Source organism: Asterias amurensis, chromosome 12, assembly GCF_032118995.1.
Source record: "Asterias amurensis chromosome 12, ASM3211899v1".
Classification (NCBI taxonomy): Eukaryota; Metazoa; Echinodermata; class Asteroidea; order Forcipulatida; family Asteriidae; genus Asterias; species Asterias amurensis.
In genome coordinates, this window is record NC_092659.1 from 4,915,391 (window position 1) to 4,932,401 (window position 17,011).

A 17,011-nucleotide genomic window follows, 5' to 3' on the forward strand; every position below is an offset into this window, starting at 1 on the left:
CGCCTGTGTACAGCTCAGCAGGGTTCCTGCCTGCCTCAGGTATACAAGGTGCAAAAGGGCACCGAAGATGTTGGGCAGATATTAAAGGATAAGGCACAGTCTCTTCAAAGAAGATTCAAGATTGTGACCTTTTCACTTAGGCCATCTAAAATAAAACGTGTCTAGTGTCCTCCAGCCTGCTTTCTTTTCAATTTTAAGAGGTTTCTTTTTTTTTCTCTCTGATCGCAGATTTAACAATGTAATTTGAGAAAATAGCCCGGCCAGTTGTCTTAAAAATGTTTCTGTAAGCAGTTTTTATATATTTATAACAACATTGATAAAAAAATTAATAATAAAAAAACCTCCTTTTAAAAAAAGGGGGGGCAAGACGCTAAACATAATTTTTTATTCACTTGGCCTTGGCTCGACCTAACCAACAGAAAACCAGAAAGGGATTAGCAGAAACCATGGTAGAACCATGACATTTGGAGTTGCTTAAGTGAGAAATTAAATCAGCTTTATACAAGGACTCCGTTGCTTAAGAGTGTACTGCAAAGCTTAAACACTTGAACTTGTCTTGTCGGCGAGTTCCTTGGATACAGTATGACAAAGATATTGTTATTCCTGGTGAGATAAAACTAAAGTGCTGACAACCTCCTGTCCTAGAAAGTTTATTATTTTGAATTCGAGGAGGATGACTCTTAAAGGCAGTGGACACTATTGGTAACTACTCAAAATGATTATAAGCATAAAACCTTACTTGGTAACGAGTATAAAGTGGGAGCTGTTGATAGTATAAAACACTATGAGAAATGGCTCCCTCTGAAGTAGTGTAACGTAGTTTTCGAGAAACAAGTATTTTTCCACGAATTTGATTTCGAAACCTCAGAATTAGAACTTGAGGTCTCAAAATCAAGCATCTGAAAACACACAACCTTTCATGACAAGGTTTTTTGTTTTTTTCATTGTTTTTTTTTTTTCATTATTATCTCGCAACTTTGACGACCAATTGAGCTCAAGTTTTCACAGGTTTGTTATTTTATGAGTTTTATGAGACGACTGGTTTTTGACAATTACCAATAGCGTCCAGTGTCTTTAAGAGCACTACCATAAGAAACCACAACAAGAGAACAAGACAACAATCTCAGCAATAGATGTATATATATAATCTATTCTACCATACCTTCTAGTGTTTGAACAACTTAGTTATCTTAGACTGTGTCCTAATAAGCCATTTGACAGTTGGATTTAAATAATGTCTGGTACCAGCGTTCTCACTATCTAGAAACCCCAAGCTCCTAAACCACTTTGTTTAATCACACAAAAGACTAGCATGGTCCAGCGAAACCGTACAACCCAAATCAAAACCTTTGCTTAAAAAAACTCCAAAAGTTCCAGCGAGCGTTCACTTTTTGAACTCATGTTATGTTATGTTATGAAGAGAGATTTAAATGACTGAATATTCCATACCACAATTAGTTTCCCAATTAAGATCCAACGTAAATTTTAAAATATATTTCCCCTTACGAGATAACCAATTCCTGACATCCTATAGAGATTGGTAACGTCACAAAAAACTTTCACTCTGAAATTTCTGAAATCCTGCAGGGTAATTACATGATCAGAAGAAATCATTTGGGGGGTGGAAGGGTTTTTGAGGACGCCATGATCTGAATCTTCAGGATTACCTTTCTTACAATCTTACTACATTAAAGGCGCTGTGCACCTTTGATAATTGTCAAAGACCTGTATTCCCACTTAGTGTAGCGCAACATATGCATAAAATCTGTGAAAGGTTGGACTCATTGGTCACCGAAGTTGCGAGAGAAGAATAAACAAAATAAACACCCCTGTTGCATTTATTTGTGTGCGATGCAGATTCCTAATAAAAGGTCGCAGGCCTGAAGTCTTTTAATATGTAGGTAAAAAATTATATATATAAAAAAATAGTAACTTCAGAGGTAGCCGTTTCATACAATGTGTTATACTATCAATATCAACAGCTCTCCATCACTTGTTACCAAGTAAGTTTTTATGCCAAGGATTTCTGTGAGTTATTACCCAGAGTGTCCAGTGCCTTTAAGCCAAAGAATGCCGATCCCCTACCAGGGGGCGTGAACTCTTACTGTCAAATCAGACTGGTTTCAGCCTCTATTTTTATCGAAAGTGACAGACAACGGAAATAGTCTGCTCTCCTGGAGGCAACCGTCTGTATATCCTATGACCCAAACATTTTAACCCAATCTCCCCAAAGACCATCTTGGCTTCTTCACATTTATGATGGTATAGTCTTGGTTAGTGTGTAGCAGGGTTTTTTGGTGTGCATTGATTATAAAGCCAAAATCAACAATTTGTGTTTTGAATACACAAAAGAAATTTGTAAATTTTTGGCAACTTTTCAACGCAACGCAGTGACACAATCTGTTAGTTCTAAAAGTCCAGCAGTAAATCTTCCGAGCGTCTCTACGCCCACCTCTAACAGCTATTCTTCCGTCATCACAGAGTCCTAGTTTCGACATCTCAATCATCTCTTATCTCACACCAGAAAGAAAAAGGAAGAAAAAAAAATCCCGCGTCCAAATGCAAATTTGTATCTCACATGCTGCTTGACATTTGAGTCTTGTTCGGTTTTCTGTAACGGATCGTATTTTCAGAGTAATTCTACTGCTGTTTTGATCTGCTTTGGTGGACATTCAAATTATATTAAGGACGTCATTCAGGAGAGGGTGGTAGGGCGGGGGCGTGGGTAGTAATAATAATAATAAAAACAATAATGGCTTATTATAATAGCGTTCATATACGTCACCCAGTGATTGTCAGGGCGCTTCATCAATCAGTATTTTCCTACAAGCAATGTGGGACAACATGTACGTTTGAACTATGAGACCTACTCCTAATGGTTTTCAAGGGTCTGTGGTTCAATATGCAGCCAATCAAACTAGGAAAACTTGGGCGAACCCCTTCTTATTTCGATAGGTGCACTGGGTTCTTTTAAGTGCGTTACACGACACACGAGACCAACTGCTTTACGTCTCATCCTAAGGACAAAGCACATTGGTTTAGTGTCTTGCTTAAGGGACACAGGTGTCCTGACTGGGACTCACAACCACACTCTGATCTGATGATCAGAAACACTAGAGCCATATCTGTTCGAAACACACTCCTGACGCATAGAAAAAAAACCTCTGCTAATGATGGCACTTAATTAAAGATCGTGGACACTATTGGTAATTGTCAAAGACCAGTCTTCTCACTTGGTGTACATGTATCTCAACATATGCATAAAATAACAAACCTGTGAAAATTTGAGCTCAATCGGTCGTCGAATTTGCGAGATAATAAGGAAAGAAAAAACACCCTTGTCACATGAAGTTGTGTGCTTTCTGATGCTTGATTTCAAGACCTCAAATTCTAAACTTGAGGTCTCGAAATCAAGTTCGTGGAAAATTGCCTCAACTGTGAAGGCTAGTCTTTGACAATTACCAATAGTGTCCACTGCCTTTAAAATGCACTTTTATGATAGACATATAAGTAGGCTCGAATGTCCTGTGTGAAACACAAGCCAGGTCATGCATTACGAACAAGACGGCACGGCAATTCAAAACTTCCGCTGTAGACCGCTTTCGGATCCCCCTCTATGACATTTGGGAACATGACCAGAGGCCGAAATAAGAAAGAAAAGATGAGCAGTAAAAAATGATAATCTACAACCCCCCCCCCCCCCCCCCAAAGAAAAAACAATATCAAACAATATATCACTAAGGAAACTGATTGGGTAAAATTGTATACAATTTGGGGTTGAACAAGAAAATAAATCGACTTGAGAGGGATTTGAACCAACAAACTCCGGATTAACTTGTTGGCGCTCTCTTTAAAGTTGTTTAATGTGTTATGAAGCAAATACCTTTTCACTGAGCATTCTGTTTCAGAGATAAACAAACTTTACAGTTCAAATTTCTCGAGACATCCCTTGAAAGTTTTAGTCGCTGTCAATTTCAAATGGGTAGGGCCTAAACCTTTTAACCTAACATCTCTAGTTCCCCTGTTCAACATTGTGCCTGGCACTTAAATTTGTACGTGATTCGGGGGATTTTCTGGGACCTGGGGTGGATTTCACAAAGGTAGTCCTAACTTAGGACTAGTCCTAGGCAATGCTAAGAGATAGCACTGGTCCTAACTTAGGACCAGTAACTATCCTAACTTAGGACTGGTCCAATCTCTTAGCATTGCCTAGGACTAGTCCTAAGTTAGGACTACCTTTGTGAAATCCACCACTGAAGGGGATTTTTTGCAAACAGATTTGTGTATATAAACCGCTGTCTGGTGACAAAGACATCAGCACGTCTGACTTTTCAGAGCAAAGGCGGAAAATTGTGTATGCTTTACAGTTTAAGGAAACTGTGCAACAGTATTATTACATTATAATAAAAAACTACTTCTGTGTACTTTTCCAGCATTGCTTTGAAACTGACACCAGCCCGGCCGTTTATCCTTCATTTAGTTTCCTCCCTGTCAAACATCAGGCACCCTAAAGGACTCCAAAGGCCCTCCAGATGGTGACCCTATTTGGGGGCATTATGCTGACTCAAGCATGGGGTCTCTCTAGGATAATGCTGTGCGATGTCCATGATGGGGGCATAACAATTAAGTCAAACACAGCTAATGCAGGCCTGATACTTCACAGAGGCAGCAAAGGCGATTGCCTCCATGCCCCCTGGTCATTGCCTTGGTGCCCTTTGAAATGCTCTGGCAGTAGAAATTTACAATTTCCTCAGAGGGGTGCCCTTTACCAAGGAGAAAATGCCCTTGCCCTTTCAAAAACGAAGCCTACAGCCCTACTATTGGTTGGAATGTGCCAAGTTCAGGTAATCGTTGCTTGAACCAACTGCCCTAGGATACATAACATGTCCATTGACAGCCGCTGTGTGGGACATGTTTACATGGCATTAACAGGTGAATGGCCCAAGAAATGCCCTAGGACACGCGCCCATGTATACTGGACAGCAAATGACTGGTATCACAGTGAGTGTTATTCCTAAACAGTGGGTCTTCTGGCCAAATGCCAGTTGACACACCATCAGCGTTTTCCCTAAACAATGGTCCGCTGGCCAAATGCCAGTTAAAAAACCAAAAGGACCAGTCGGAATTCTCAGTAAGTAGTCCGACTGGCTACTTCAGTGAGAAAAGCATACTCTATTTCTTGAAATATGGAATAGTAAAAAAGCTGACCAACCAGTGAAATGACAAGCTGGGTCCCGCTGGTAATCTTGTTTTTATCAAGGAAGAAATTTCATGCCTAGCAAATTATTGTGCTTAGCAGCTCCATGAAATTGGGCCCTGTACACCAGGGTTCTCCCAATGCACAAGCTAGCATATTGGGCCGCTAAGTGCAGACTGCCAGCCAATTTCTCACCAATTTTTACTAACTACGTAAGCATTTGTCTTAGGGGTGGTTATTTTTTATTTATTTTTTTTCACAAAAAAATTCACACAACTTTTCAAGAGAAAACCATAGAATGCTCCACATTGCAAAGTCGGGCTTTTAAAACCAAGATAAAACCAAATACAAAACATTCCAAAGACAATGTTTCAATTCAACGCACTTCTGCCAAATACCCCTAAATGTGGGTACATGTACAGAATCCCTACAGTTAAGGAAAAAAACCTGGGGAGAACCTAGTAAACCAACGATTGTTCATTACTTCAAATTGCAATTTATGTTAACATTAGCAATGTTCCTGGAATTTTTTTTCAAGAGATTGTGAAATTAGTGGTTTGGACTGTCGGCTGTCCGACTACATACAGAACATGTACAGCTGAGTTTTGGGATTGAATTATTCACTCATTACATCAATATGGTATCGATATGAAATTGACACCACCGCTGGCGACACACGCCTGACCTTTGTATACAGGTGGTCAAGGTAACTGGTCCCCCTGAATTGATTTGTGTGTGAATGTTTGGGAAAAGTACCAATGCTGCATACATAGGGGCATCAGCTGGCAGCGAAAACACTCCGATGTGAAAGCACCTTTACTGAATTCAGTGCCCACCGATCATGTTTCAGTTTTATGTCGGGAGCAGGCATGAGTTGAGATCAAAACTGGCAGGAATGTTAATCCGTTTCCGAAAAAAAGGGGGGATGGCGAATCACTCTGAAGACAGGTTGAAATTGTCAAGTACAGTAGTCTGAGTACGTGTGATGCATTACAGACCATCAGATGTGCTGGTTTAGACTGGGTTCTTGAGCAGTAGATTGAGTATGAAGTGAGACAATATTCAGACCATACTGTGCTTGAAAGGTACTGGACACTATTGGTAATTACTCAAAATAATTATGAGCATAAAACCTTACTTGGTAACAAGTAATGGGGAGATGTTAATAGTATAAAACATTATGAGAACGGATCCCTCTGAAGTAACGTAGTTTTCGTGAAAGAAGTAATTTTCTGCAAATTTGATTTCGAGACCTCAGATTTAGAATTTGAGGTCTCTAAATCAAGCATCTGAAAACACACAACTTCGTAAGACAAGGTGTTTTTTTCTTGCATTATTATCTCGCAACTTCAACGACCAATTGAGCTCAAATTTCCACAGGTTTGTTATTTTAGGCATATGTTGAGATACACCAAGTGAGAAGACTGAGTCTTTGACAATTACCAATAGTGTCCAGGGTCTTTAAAGGGTTGGGGTACTTTTTGTAAGATACAAAACACAAACGGACAGAGACTTACCAGGCCTGGAATTTATGGCCTTCGTTGCCCCTTGTCTTGGCCTTGGTGCCCCTTCAAAAGTTCCCCATTGACTTTAAGATTTTCCAATGGAAGTGCCTTTTACAAAATGAAAATGGCCCTGCCCTTTCAAAGATGAAATTCCAGGCCTGATTTACATTAAACTTACACGGTTTAAAGATAATGATGGTAGAATGCTTCCCTTAAAACTAAAAAGGGGGGATTTCAACAATAAAAATGTATTTAGAAAAATTTGGCCAGGCATGATATTTCACCTTTGGGATGGTATTTATTACGAACTACATGTAGGTCAACACCTTTTAGACGCTATCATACAATAATCTCCCCCACCTGCAAAAATTGAAGAAGAACAAAGGGGAAAGTGAAAACTAAAGATTGACTCACCTTCATTCTCATCGATTCTCTGGTTGCCGCCTCCACTATGCCTCTTCTTCCTCCCATTACCCGGCCTCCCATTAGCACCATTCTCCATCTTCAAGACAGAAGGATTATATCCTCCGCTCACATGCACACCCCCTCCTCCACCTCCACCTCCCCCTCCTCCCCCGCGGGGCGAGGTCTGAGGGCTCGGGATGAAGTTGCAGTTCTCCTTTTGCCGCTCCCGTAATTTCTTCTGGAGTTTTTCTCTCTGTTTATCCGTTCGGTCGTCTCTTGACCGGGATCGCATTGTTTGTCTCTGCTGTGGATCTGGAGTTTAAAAAAAAATATTCGTCCATTCTCTCTTCTTTTCTTGGGGGGGGGGAGAGAGAGGGGAGGAGGAGACATGACCTACGAGACCTTTGCATATTTATTCCAGACCAAAGCCCAGTTTTATATCCTGTTAAGAGGAAAATATTGCTGGACAAATTTCTTTCCTCAGACATGCAACTTTCTAATTGCAGAAATAAGAGGAAATGGGCGATCACACAAGGTGTTTTTCAGTTTCCTATGGCACTGTTTTGAAAACAAAGAGAAAATCAGCTGATCAGCTGAAAAGTTGCATGCCTGTTTACTAAGCAAAAAAATTAATCGGGCACCAGCCACAACAATGCAAACTTAACAAAATTGGGCTGCTAAGCTAGACTATTATGTGCTGAGTGGGTGTCTGTGCTTACATGCTTTATGAAATTGGGCACATGGCCCCTATTTGACAGAGTTGCTTAAAGCATTAAAAGTAGTTAAGCACAACCCAATTTATGCTTACCAGAATGTTACCAGCCAAAATACCATGTCAAATGTACCATCTGTGACTGGTATCATTCTTATTTTTGTTTAGCAGAAAGTTTCGAGCACAATTTTTCTGTTTAAGCAACTTTATAAAACGAGTCCCTTGTCTACAATACATGTAGCATTGAGCTGCAAACATTTCAGCAAACATTCTACTTAAAGTTTTCCTGCTAAGCAAAACTGAGCAGGAAACAAGTCCAAAATTGTATGTGTGATACAGTATGTATTTTGGCTGGTAACCTATTACTGGTAAACACAATTGTTATGTGTGTGGCCCAAGGTATTTAATAGGCCAAATAAAGGATAGAGGACACGGCTGTGTTGTTGTTCTTATTATCACGATGTTTATTCTGTAAGTAGAAGACGAAGGAAAGGAAAGCTATTTACGCGTCTTCTACAAGAATATGAATGACTTTTTAATTAATAAAGGCTAATGCATATTTAGGATATATTTAGATTTAATAAACAAATCAATTAAATTAAAAGGTAAAGGTATTGCTTAAGGCAGAAAACAAATAAAACAAGATGGCGCATGGTTCCCGCCAAAAGCTTGCTGGCGGCCGCCATCTTGAATTATGTGACTCAGTCGACGAAAGAGACATCGTAAGTCCAAATAAACAAAATGGACAGACGTTAAAATAATCACGCCTGTGTTGTATATTTACTTAAACATTATTTACAACGAGAGTACGAGATTAAACTGAATTTGGTTGCTTTTCCTGCATATCTCAATACACAGGAAAACATCTCACAAACAATAATTATCTACAAACTAACGATAAATCACAGTAATATGTACAAGGTAACTCTATTATACATTTGCTCTAGTCACATGTTGTATAAATAAATGAAATAAAGTTATAAACATAATATATGAAAATAGAAAATCTTTACCTGTAAGTAGAAGACGAAGGAAAGGAAAGCTGTTTACGCGTCTTCTACAAGAATATGAATGACGGCGAAGTATAGTGCGCCGCCAACGGTGTGAAAGCTGATTTGATTTTGGGGTGATTTGCATATATGAATATTTTTAACCAATGACGTAAGTCTACAATCTATTTTTAGAGGGGGGTATTATTCATACCGGTGACATTCTCCCCTCTGTTGAAAACAAAATGGCGGCCTCGACATTTTACTGATTTATCAAAGCCGAATTTAGATTTCAATAAAAAACATATTATTCTTTAACTACGAAAACAAATACATACACATACAGAGATAAATCGTTCTAAATTCACTCTGCAACCTTAAGATCTTTGTGAATTAGGTAATGACTTTAGCTTTAATTTCTAGCTGTCATTCTATAACACAGCTTGAAAGCTGACCTCAACTGTGGTGTCTTTTTTTGGACACTTGTGGAAAAACATTTACACATTGGGATTAACTTGGCTTGTGCTTTTGGGAAAGCCTTACACAATGTAACAAATTAAACACAGTTTATTTTAAACAATAGAAATAAAACAGCAACATTATGCAATTAATCACTCATGATTTGTGAGAGGAGAAATCTTCTACCGACATTCATTCTCACTTCAGCCATCTCAGGGCTTTTCCACCTCGTCCACAACCTTTTACCAATTTTGAGCTTAGACTCATAGAGCTCTTCCAGTGATTTCTCTGAAGCTCTATGTTGTTTGGTTTGTCCAACGCACTCATATGTTAACCTGTCTGGTGGTTTACGCACTCTTTGCGGTCTTATTGGTAGCCGGTCGAGAGAATTGTTTGAATCGTCATCAGTCGTCTTTGGAGACTTGATGGTAGGTTCTACTTCAGACACGATTTGTGAAGGAGAGTTAGCCTTTGAAGTTGAAGGAAAATTTGGATCAGAGATGCTGTCATCTAATGGGAGGAACATGCACAGTGTAAGCAAGTTTCGATGAAGAGTGCGTTCTTTACCGGTGTCCTGATTGCACACAACATACACTGGGACGTCTGGGTGTTTGGAGACTACAACGTATGGGTGAGTTTCCCATCTGTCTGCCAATTTCTGCATCCCAGTGATATGTTTATGTTGGACCAGCACACGGTCTCCCAGACGAAGAGGTGCATCTCTTGTGCCTCTGTCATACAGACGTTTCTGTTTTGCTTTAGACTTCAGTGCTAGGTCGGTTGCTAGTCTGTATGAGGACTGCAGGTTGTTTCTGAGTTTTTCTACAAACTCGTCGTATGATGCAGCTTCACTGTCTTTGTCTTGGTTAAGCACAAACATGATATCTACTGGCAAGTTAGGCTGTCTGCCAAACATGAGATAAAATGGGGCGTGGCCGGTTGAATCATGACGAGTACAGTTGTATGCATCTGTCAACGCTGATACGTACTGTTTCCAATCTTCTTTGTGATTGTCGTCAAGAGTTCCTAACATGTTTAAAAGCGTGTGGTTGAACCGTTCCGTCAATCCGTTTCCTTGGGGGTGGTAGGGGGTTGTCCTTGATTTCTTTATGCCACATAACTTGCACAGCTCTCTTATGATTTGTCCCTCGAAGTTCCGACCTTGGTCAGAGTGAATCCTGACCGGGAAACCATAGTGGGTGATGAAGTTGTTGAAGAGAACTTTCGCGACTGTGGTTGCTTTCTGGTCTCGGGTAGGATATGCTTGGGAGTACTTCGTGAAATGATCGGTCACCACCAAGATGTTTTCTATTTCACCTTTCGATCACTCAAGTTTGAGAAAGTCGATACCAACTAGTTCAAGGGGTTCACTTGATGAAATGTTGACTAGTGGCACTCTGGTTTTAGTTTGGGGTGTTTTCCGAAGACAGCACCTTTTACATCGTTCACACCAATGTTTGACGTCGTCTGCCATCTTTGGCCAAAAGAAGCGTCGTCGCACCATCTCAACTGTTCGATCGTACCCCAGGTGCCCCAAGTCATCATGGAGGCAAGTCAGAGCGGTTCCTCTGTGCTGTTTCGGTAACACTAGTTGGTATGAGATATCACCAGACTCGGTATTTCTGGACCGAAAGAGAACATCATCCCTGAGATTTAGCTTATTCCATTGACGGAGATACAAGAGAAAGTCAGTTGACTCACACGTCCTGTCAAGGTTGGATGGTTTCTTATTCTGTTCCAAGAACAAAATTACTCTTGCAATGGCAGGATCGTCTCTTTGGGAGGCAGCAACTTCTTCTGAAGAGAGATTTGGCAGTTCTGATGGTTGTCTTTCAGCAGTGTGCGATGATGCTGTGTTGGTTGTTACCCTTTGGCACTGAGCTACTGGTTTCAAGAAGGATTGGGTTGCAACAGAGTGACTGGAACCTACTGCTTTAACAACATCTTCTGAGAGTGTCACTGCCTCTTTCTGGAAGTCTAATATTGCTGTGGACTCTTCTGGATGTGATTTCCTTGAAAGGGCATCAGCAACAGTGTAATCCTTTCCGGGTCGATATTTCACCGTGAAGTCAAATTGCGAAATAGCAGCAATCCATCTCTGGCCAGTTGCATCCAACTTTGCCGTTGTTGTCACGTAGACCAGAGGATTGTTGTCAGTCAAGACGGAGAATTTGTTTCCAAGTAAATACTCCCGGAATTTCTCTGTCGCTGCCCACTGTAGAGCTAAAAACTCCAGCTTATGGGCAGGATAACGCGATTCTGCTGGTTTGAGTCCTCGACTGGCGAAGGAAATGACTCGTTCTTTACCATTCTGCATTTGACTTAGGACTGCACCAAGTCCGACACCAGACGCGTCTGTTTGAAGGAGGAAGGGAATAGTGTAGTCTGCGTACGCAAGAACTGGCAGTGATGTTAAGATGTTTTAACGAGTCCACTGCAATTTGACACTCATCATTCCAGATGAACGGAATTCGTGGTGGGGCTTGTCTCTTTTTTCCTTTCTTTCTGAGTTTGGTGTCTCCTGATATTAGTTTGTAGAGGGGAGCGGCAATCTTTGAGTAGTTCTTTACATATCGTCTGTAGTAACCCGTGAAGCCAAGGAACCTCATCAGCTGTTTTCGATCTGTCGGAGTAGGCCAGTAGTTCACATGTGAAATTTTGTCTGGGTCGGTAGAGATTCCCTGTGATGAGACTACATGGCCAAGGTATTTGACCTCTCTTTGAAGGAGAAAGCATTTGGATGGCTTGAGTTTAAGACCATGCTGACGGAGACATTCAAATACCTTGCCAAGTCGTCGTATGTGCTCATCGAATGTAGAGGAGAAAACAATTATATCATCCAGATACAATAAGACAGTTGAATAATTCTGGTCTCCCAAACATGTCTGCATTAGGCGTTGAAATGTGGCTGGAGCATTCTGCAGTCCAAAAGGCATTCTGTTACATTCAAAGAGACCCATGGGAGTGGTGAAAGCAGTTTTGTGTTTGTCGTCTTCATCTACCTCCACTTGCCAGTAACCTGAAATGAGATCAAGTGTAGAAAAGAGAGTCGCATTCCCGAGAGCATCTAATGCTTCTTCAATTCGAGGGAGAGGGAATGCGTCACGGATCGTCTTAGCATTGAGTTGCCTGTAGTCCATACATATCCTAAGTGAACAATCTTTCTTGTGTACGATGACAATTGGAGATGCGTAGGGGCTAGAACTGCGCCGAATTGCTCCTGTTTCCTCCATCGCTTGTATGTGTTCTCGGACCGCCTGATACCTGGATGGTGGTATTCGTCTATAAGGAAGACGGAAAGGCTGGTTATCAACTAGTGGGATGGTGTGCTTGATAGTAGAGGTTCGGCCGAAGTCGAGTGAAGACGTTGAGAAAACATCAGAGTACTCCTGAAGAAGACCATCGAGCTGTTTTCTCTGAAGGTCGTCATCAATGGCTGCTTCAGACAAATCTATGGACGGAGAACTGTTGGCAACCTCTACTGTTACCTTTTGTAGCTGTGCCGTTACGCCTATATCTTTGTCGGACATCAATTGCGTGTTCGAGCGCTCATCAATTCTGAGTACTGAAGAGAGTTTGGCAAGTCGTGAGTTTCTGGTGATGGTAATCGGCCTTGCAGAAATATTACAGAGTCGAACTGGCACTTGGCGGTTCGAATCAACGTCAGCAACGAGACTTCGACTTCAAGAGAGGACTTACTCTGAAGAAAACCTTCAACAACGGCAGTGTAGTTATCTGGACCATCGGGTGCTTGACAAATGACATCTACTTCTGTCCCTGGTGGTACAACAATTGGAGAACGACCAATATACTTGGCGTAGCCAATGCTATCTTGATGATCACCTGGTTCTGAAACTGTGGTTTTGATGAAAGCAGTATGCCAGGCCGTGTCTTCCTTCTTGACGGATTCCATGAACGAGTTCCCTCTGGATAAGTTCTGGTCTCTTCTAGCTGCTCGAATGACGTTGGTACCAACAAGTACAGGAACACGTCTCTTGTAAGGGTCAGATGGGACCACAAAGGCCGGAACCTCATCGTAAACAACACCCAGAATCGTCAGTGAAATTGGAATGACACCTAGGTAGGGTAAAGTCTGTCCGCTGGCGCCTTGAATGATGACAGAAACTGGAGTCAGTTGTTTGCACTGTAGCTGTGGATGCTCTTTCCACAAACTTTCTGAGATTGCAGTTATCTGAGAGCCTGAATCAATCAAAGCAGTAAAACCTTCTCCGTTGACTTCTACCACTGTCTCGTTGTTAGGGCCGAAGAAGAAGATACTAGAGGGCCTTCTTGTTGTCGGGCTCCAACGTCATGCCCTGTGGCCGTGGGCCCTGCTGGTTTGACGGCACGTTGCGTCATCCTCTTGCAATGTGTCCATTTTGCCCACAGCGATGCCAGGTAAACACTCCATCAGTCGGGTAGGTTGTTCTTTGACGAAGAGGTTGTGATGGTTTCGTCGTCATCTTTTCAACTTTCTCTGCAAGTTGCCTGACAGTCAGTACCAGGTCTTGGAGGACGTCAGTGTTGGTTTTTACTTGTTGAGAAGTAAGAGTTGATGGTGGGGCCTCGATTGGAGTCGGACCAAAGCTCTTTTGCTGTGTCGGCTGTGTTTGTGGTTTGGACCGGACAAATTGAGATTGTGCTTGTTCCGATTTGGAGAGTGATGCCGTCTTCGTTTCTCGTTCGACTTGTCTTATCTCCTGTTGAAGTTCTCTGTATGTCATCTCTCTGGGTCTCATGGGAGCAAGACGTTGGGTTACTCTGTCATCTCGGACTCCTCTCATGAACTGTTGTGTCAACATTCGGTTTCGTGTAGGTAGAGGCCGTCCCCTGTTCATTCTTTCCTCTACAGTTCTTAAAGTAGCCTCTAACTCGACAGCGTAGATCGTTGGAGACTCGTTAGCTTGTTTGACACGTTCATAGAAATCTGCCAAAGGATCACCGAAGAGAGAGATTTCTCCATACTGTGCATGCAGCTCTGAAAATGCGTCACTTGGGGTCTGCTGTTCTGGAGGGAGATTTAGCACGAGTTTTCTTGCAGCACCGCCTAAGTATCTCACGATTGTTGGGAACTGCATGTAGGCAGGCATTGACGTAGAACTGATGAGGTACTTTGTGTCTCTTATCCAATCATCGATGCAGACTGCCGAACCTTCACGGCCTGTGAACATTGGAAGAGTTTTCACTTGGTGGTATTGCGGTGATGGAGAAGGACCATTGGTAGGCTGCAAACTCTGAGGATTCATGATGGGCTGGCTATGTGTCAGTACCGGTGTGTTTGGAGTGAGAATCGGTGGTGAAGGTGAACCGATCGGGTGTCGTGGTAGTGAAGAAGAACCGTGCTTCTGGTTTGTAGAGTGCATGTGTCGTGGTTGGGAAAGTCTATTCTCGAGATCTTTCAACTCTGATAGGAACTGCTCCGGTAGTGTTCAAAAATTTTGTAGCTCTTCGGATGTTGGCATCGAAGGAGACTGAATAACTGACTTCCTTCTATACCCACTCTGTCGTGGAGGAGTTACCATTGCAGGATTTACGTGTTGTGGTCTGAAGGAGAGCGGATTGGTAGTTTGTTTGGTGTCAGGAGGCGAGAGTAGATCGTCGTCAAAACGTGATCGTTTTTTGGAGGTTGCCATGATAATAAATTAGCTAGATGGAAGTTGATGGCAAAGTGACAGCAACCGCGTATTGAAGGAGATAGTAGAAGGTAAGCTGGTGGTGGTTGTGGACGAGATGGATAAGCTAAAACATACAAGTTGATAATCGAAACAAAAGAAACAAGCAGCAATGCAGTAACAAGTGATAATGCATATATGTTTCAGGCTAAGACTATCAGCAGGCTAATCAGTGTGATCAATTAGGACAAAAATGGCAAATACCTACCAGAACGTTTGATACAAACTCAATTGTGAAGAGAGTGTCCCGAAAGAGCAATGTTATCAGTTCTATTGGCGCATCAAAAAAAAGCTACCACACTTTCAGTGAGGGAAAAGCATAAAAGTAACGTCATGCGACGTCATGCTTAGCTTCATACTGACTTCAACATGGCATCAATAAGTGCAAGTCACCTTCAGTCAAATATTAAACAACAAAAATAAAATCCACTTGCTATGGGAACAAAATAGCTCAAGAGTAAACAAAAATAGTAACTCTCGGGTGAAATGTGATGTGAAAGCACAAACAATCAACGCCAACTTTATCAACAGTAGCAAACCTGAGCTACCAAGTCGGTCATTGTTGTCAATCACAATACACAGTAGTAGAACCAGTAGCGGACGAACAATGCCAATTTACAATGCACAGTAGCAAACCTGTGCTACCAAATCGGTCATTGTTGTCAATCACAATACACAGTAGCAGATAAACGGCTTAACTCTAACGGTGTTAAAACTGAACAATAGTACAACACTCAATTTGACATCTCAAATACAATAGTTCAATTAGGATCAATAGGGGAACTCCTGGCTGGACAGTAGCAGTTAGACAGTTCTGGAATGTCGCAAATTCCGAGCCGAAAGTCACTGATGCATTTAGCTTACTGTTTACAAATGTCTATTGCTGCAACTTGGCAACAAAAATATGGCTGACTGCTAAAAAATGTTTCTACAACCGACGACGATCAAAATGGTTTTTGGATGTCTACGTCGATTTGATGACTAAGAGTCCAAACTTTTCTCGCAAGAGTTAGGTTAACACAGAAAAAAAAATCTGCAAAATTGTCAATGTTCACAAAATCAGCAGATGACAACACATTATACCGAATGGTTGTGGATCTTTACGAGTGTTCTTGTTGTTCCGCGGTCACTTCTCAATGTAGCTTGGATTTGGCGAATGGGGGGCTCTGTAAGACGGGTCTGTGAAGGGCTCCAAGACGGGGTCCGTGGAGTGCTCCAAGACGGGTCCATGGAGGGGTCTGTAAGACGGTCCGTTCCCGGTCTCCGGATGCCTCTGCAGCGGCCTCAGGATACAGGATCAGATTGTGGCCCTCAGGGTAGTTCCTTTGGTTGAATGCCAGTAGGTAAAGAAGTGGCCGTTAGGCTGGGATACTGTAGATCTACGATGGTTTGCCCAAACGGAACAAGCCGATGATGGTCCTCTACCCGGATTCTCCACTATTTGTGGCCCACGGTATTTAATAGGCCAAATAAAGGATAGAGGACATGGCTGTGTTGTTCTTATTATCACGATGTTTATTCTGTAAGTAGAAGACGAAGGAAAGGAAAGCTGTTTACGCGTCTTCTACAAGAATATGAATGACTTTTTAATTAATAAAGGCTAATGCATATTTAGGATATATTTAGATTTAATAAACAAATCAATTAAATTAAAAGGTAAAGGTATTGCTTAAGGCAGAAAACAAATAAAACAAGATGGCGCACGGTTCCCGCCAAAAGCTTGCTGGCGGCCGCCATCTTGAATTATGTGACTCAGTCGACGATAGAGACATCGTAAGTCCAAATAAACAAAATGGACAGACGTTAAAATAATCACGCCTGTGTTGTATATTTACTTAAACATTATTTACAACGAGAGTACGAGATTAAACTGAATTTGGTTGCTTTTCCTGCATATCTCAATATACAGGAAAACATCTCGCAAACAATAATTATCTACAAACTAACGATAAATCATAGTAATATGTACAAGGTAACTCTATTATACATTTGCTCTAGTCACATGTTGTATAAATAAATGAAATAAAGTTATAAACATAATATATGAAAATAGAAAATCTTTACCTGTAAGT

General features: G+C 41.5%; 1 protein-coding gene across 3 annotated transcripts in view; it reads right to left on the reverse strand.

Annotated features, from left to right (window-relative positions):
- LOC139945605 (fibronectin type-III domain-containing protein 3A-like) overlaps positions 1-17,011 on the reverse strand; it is a 127,925-nt gene that overhangs the window by 52,654 nt on the left and 58,260 nt on the right. For all 3 annotated transcript variants that reach the window (XM_071943015.1, XM_071943013.1, XM_071943014.1), the window contains exon 4: positions 7,117-7,419. In XM_071943015.1, the coding sequence (XP_071799116.1) occupies positions 7,117-7,419 (303 nt within the window). The remainder of the gene's footprint in view (positions 1-7,116; positions 7,420-17,011) is intronic.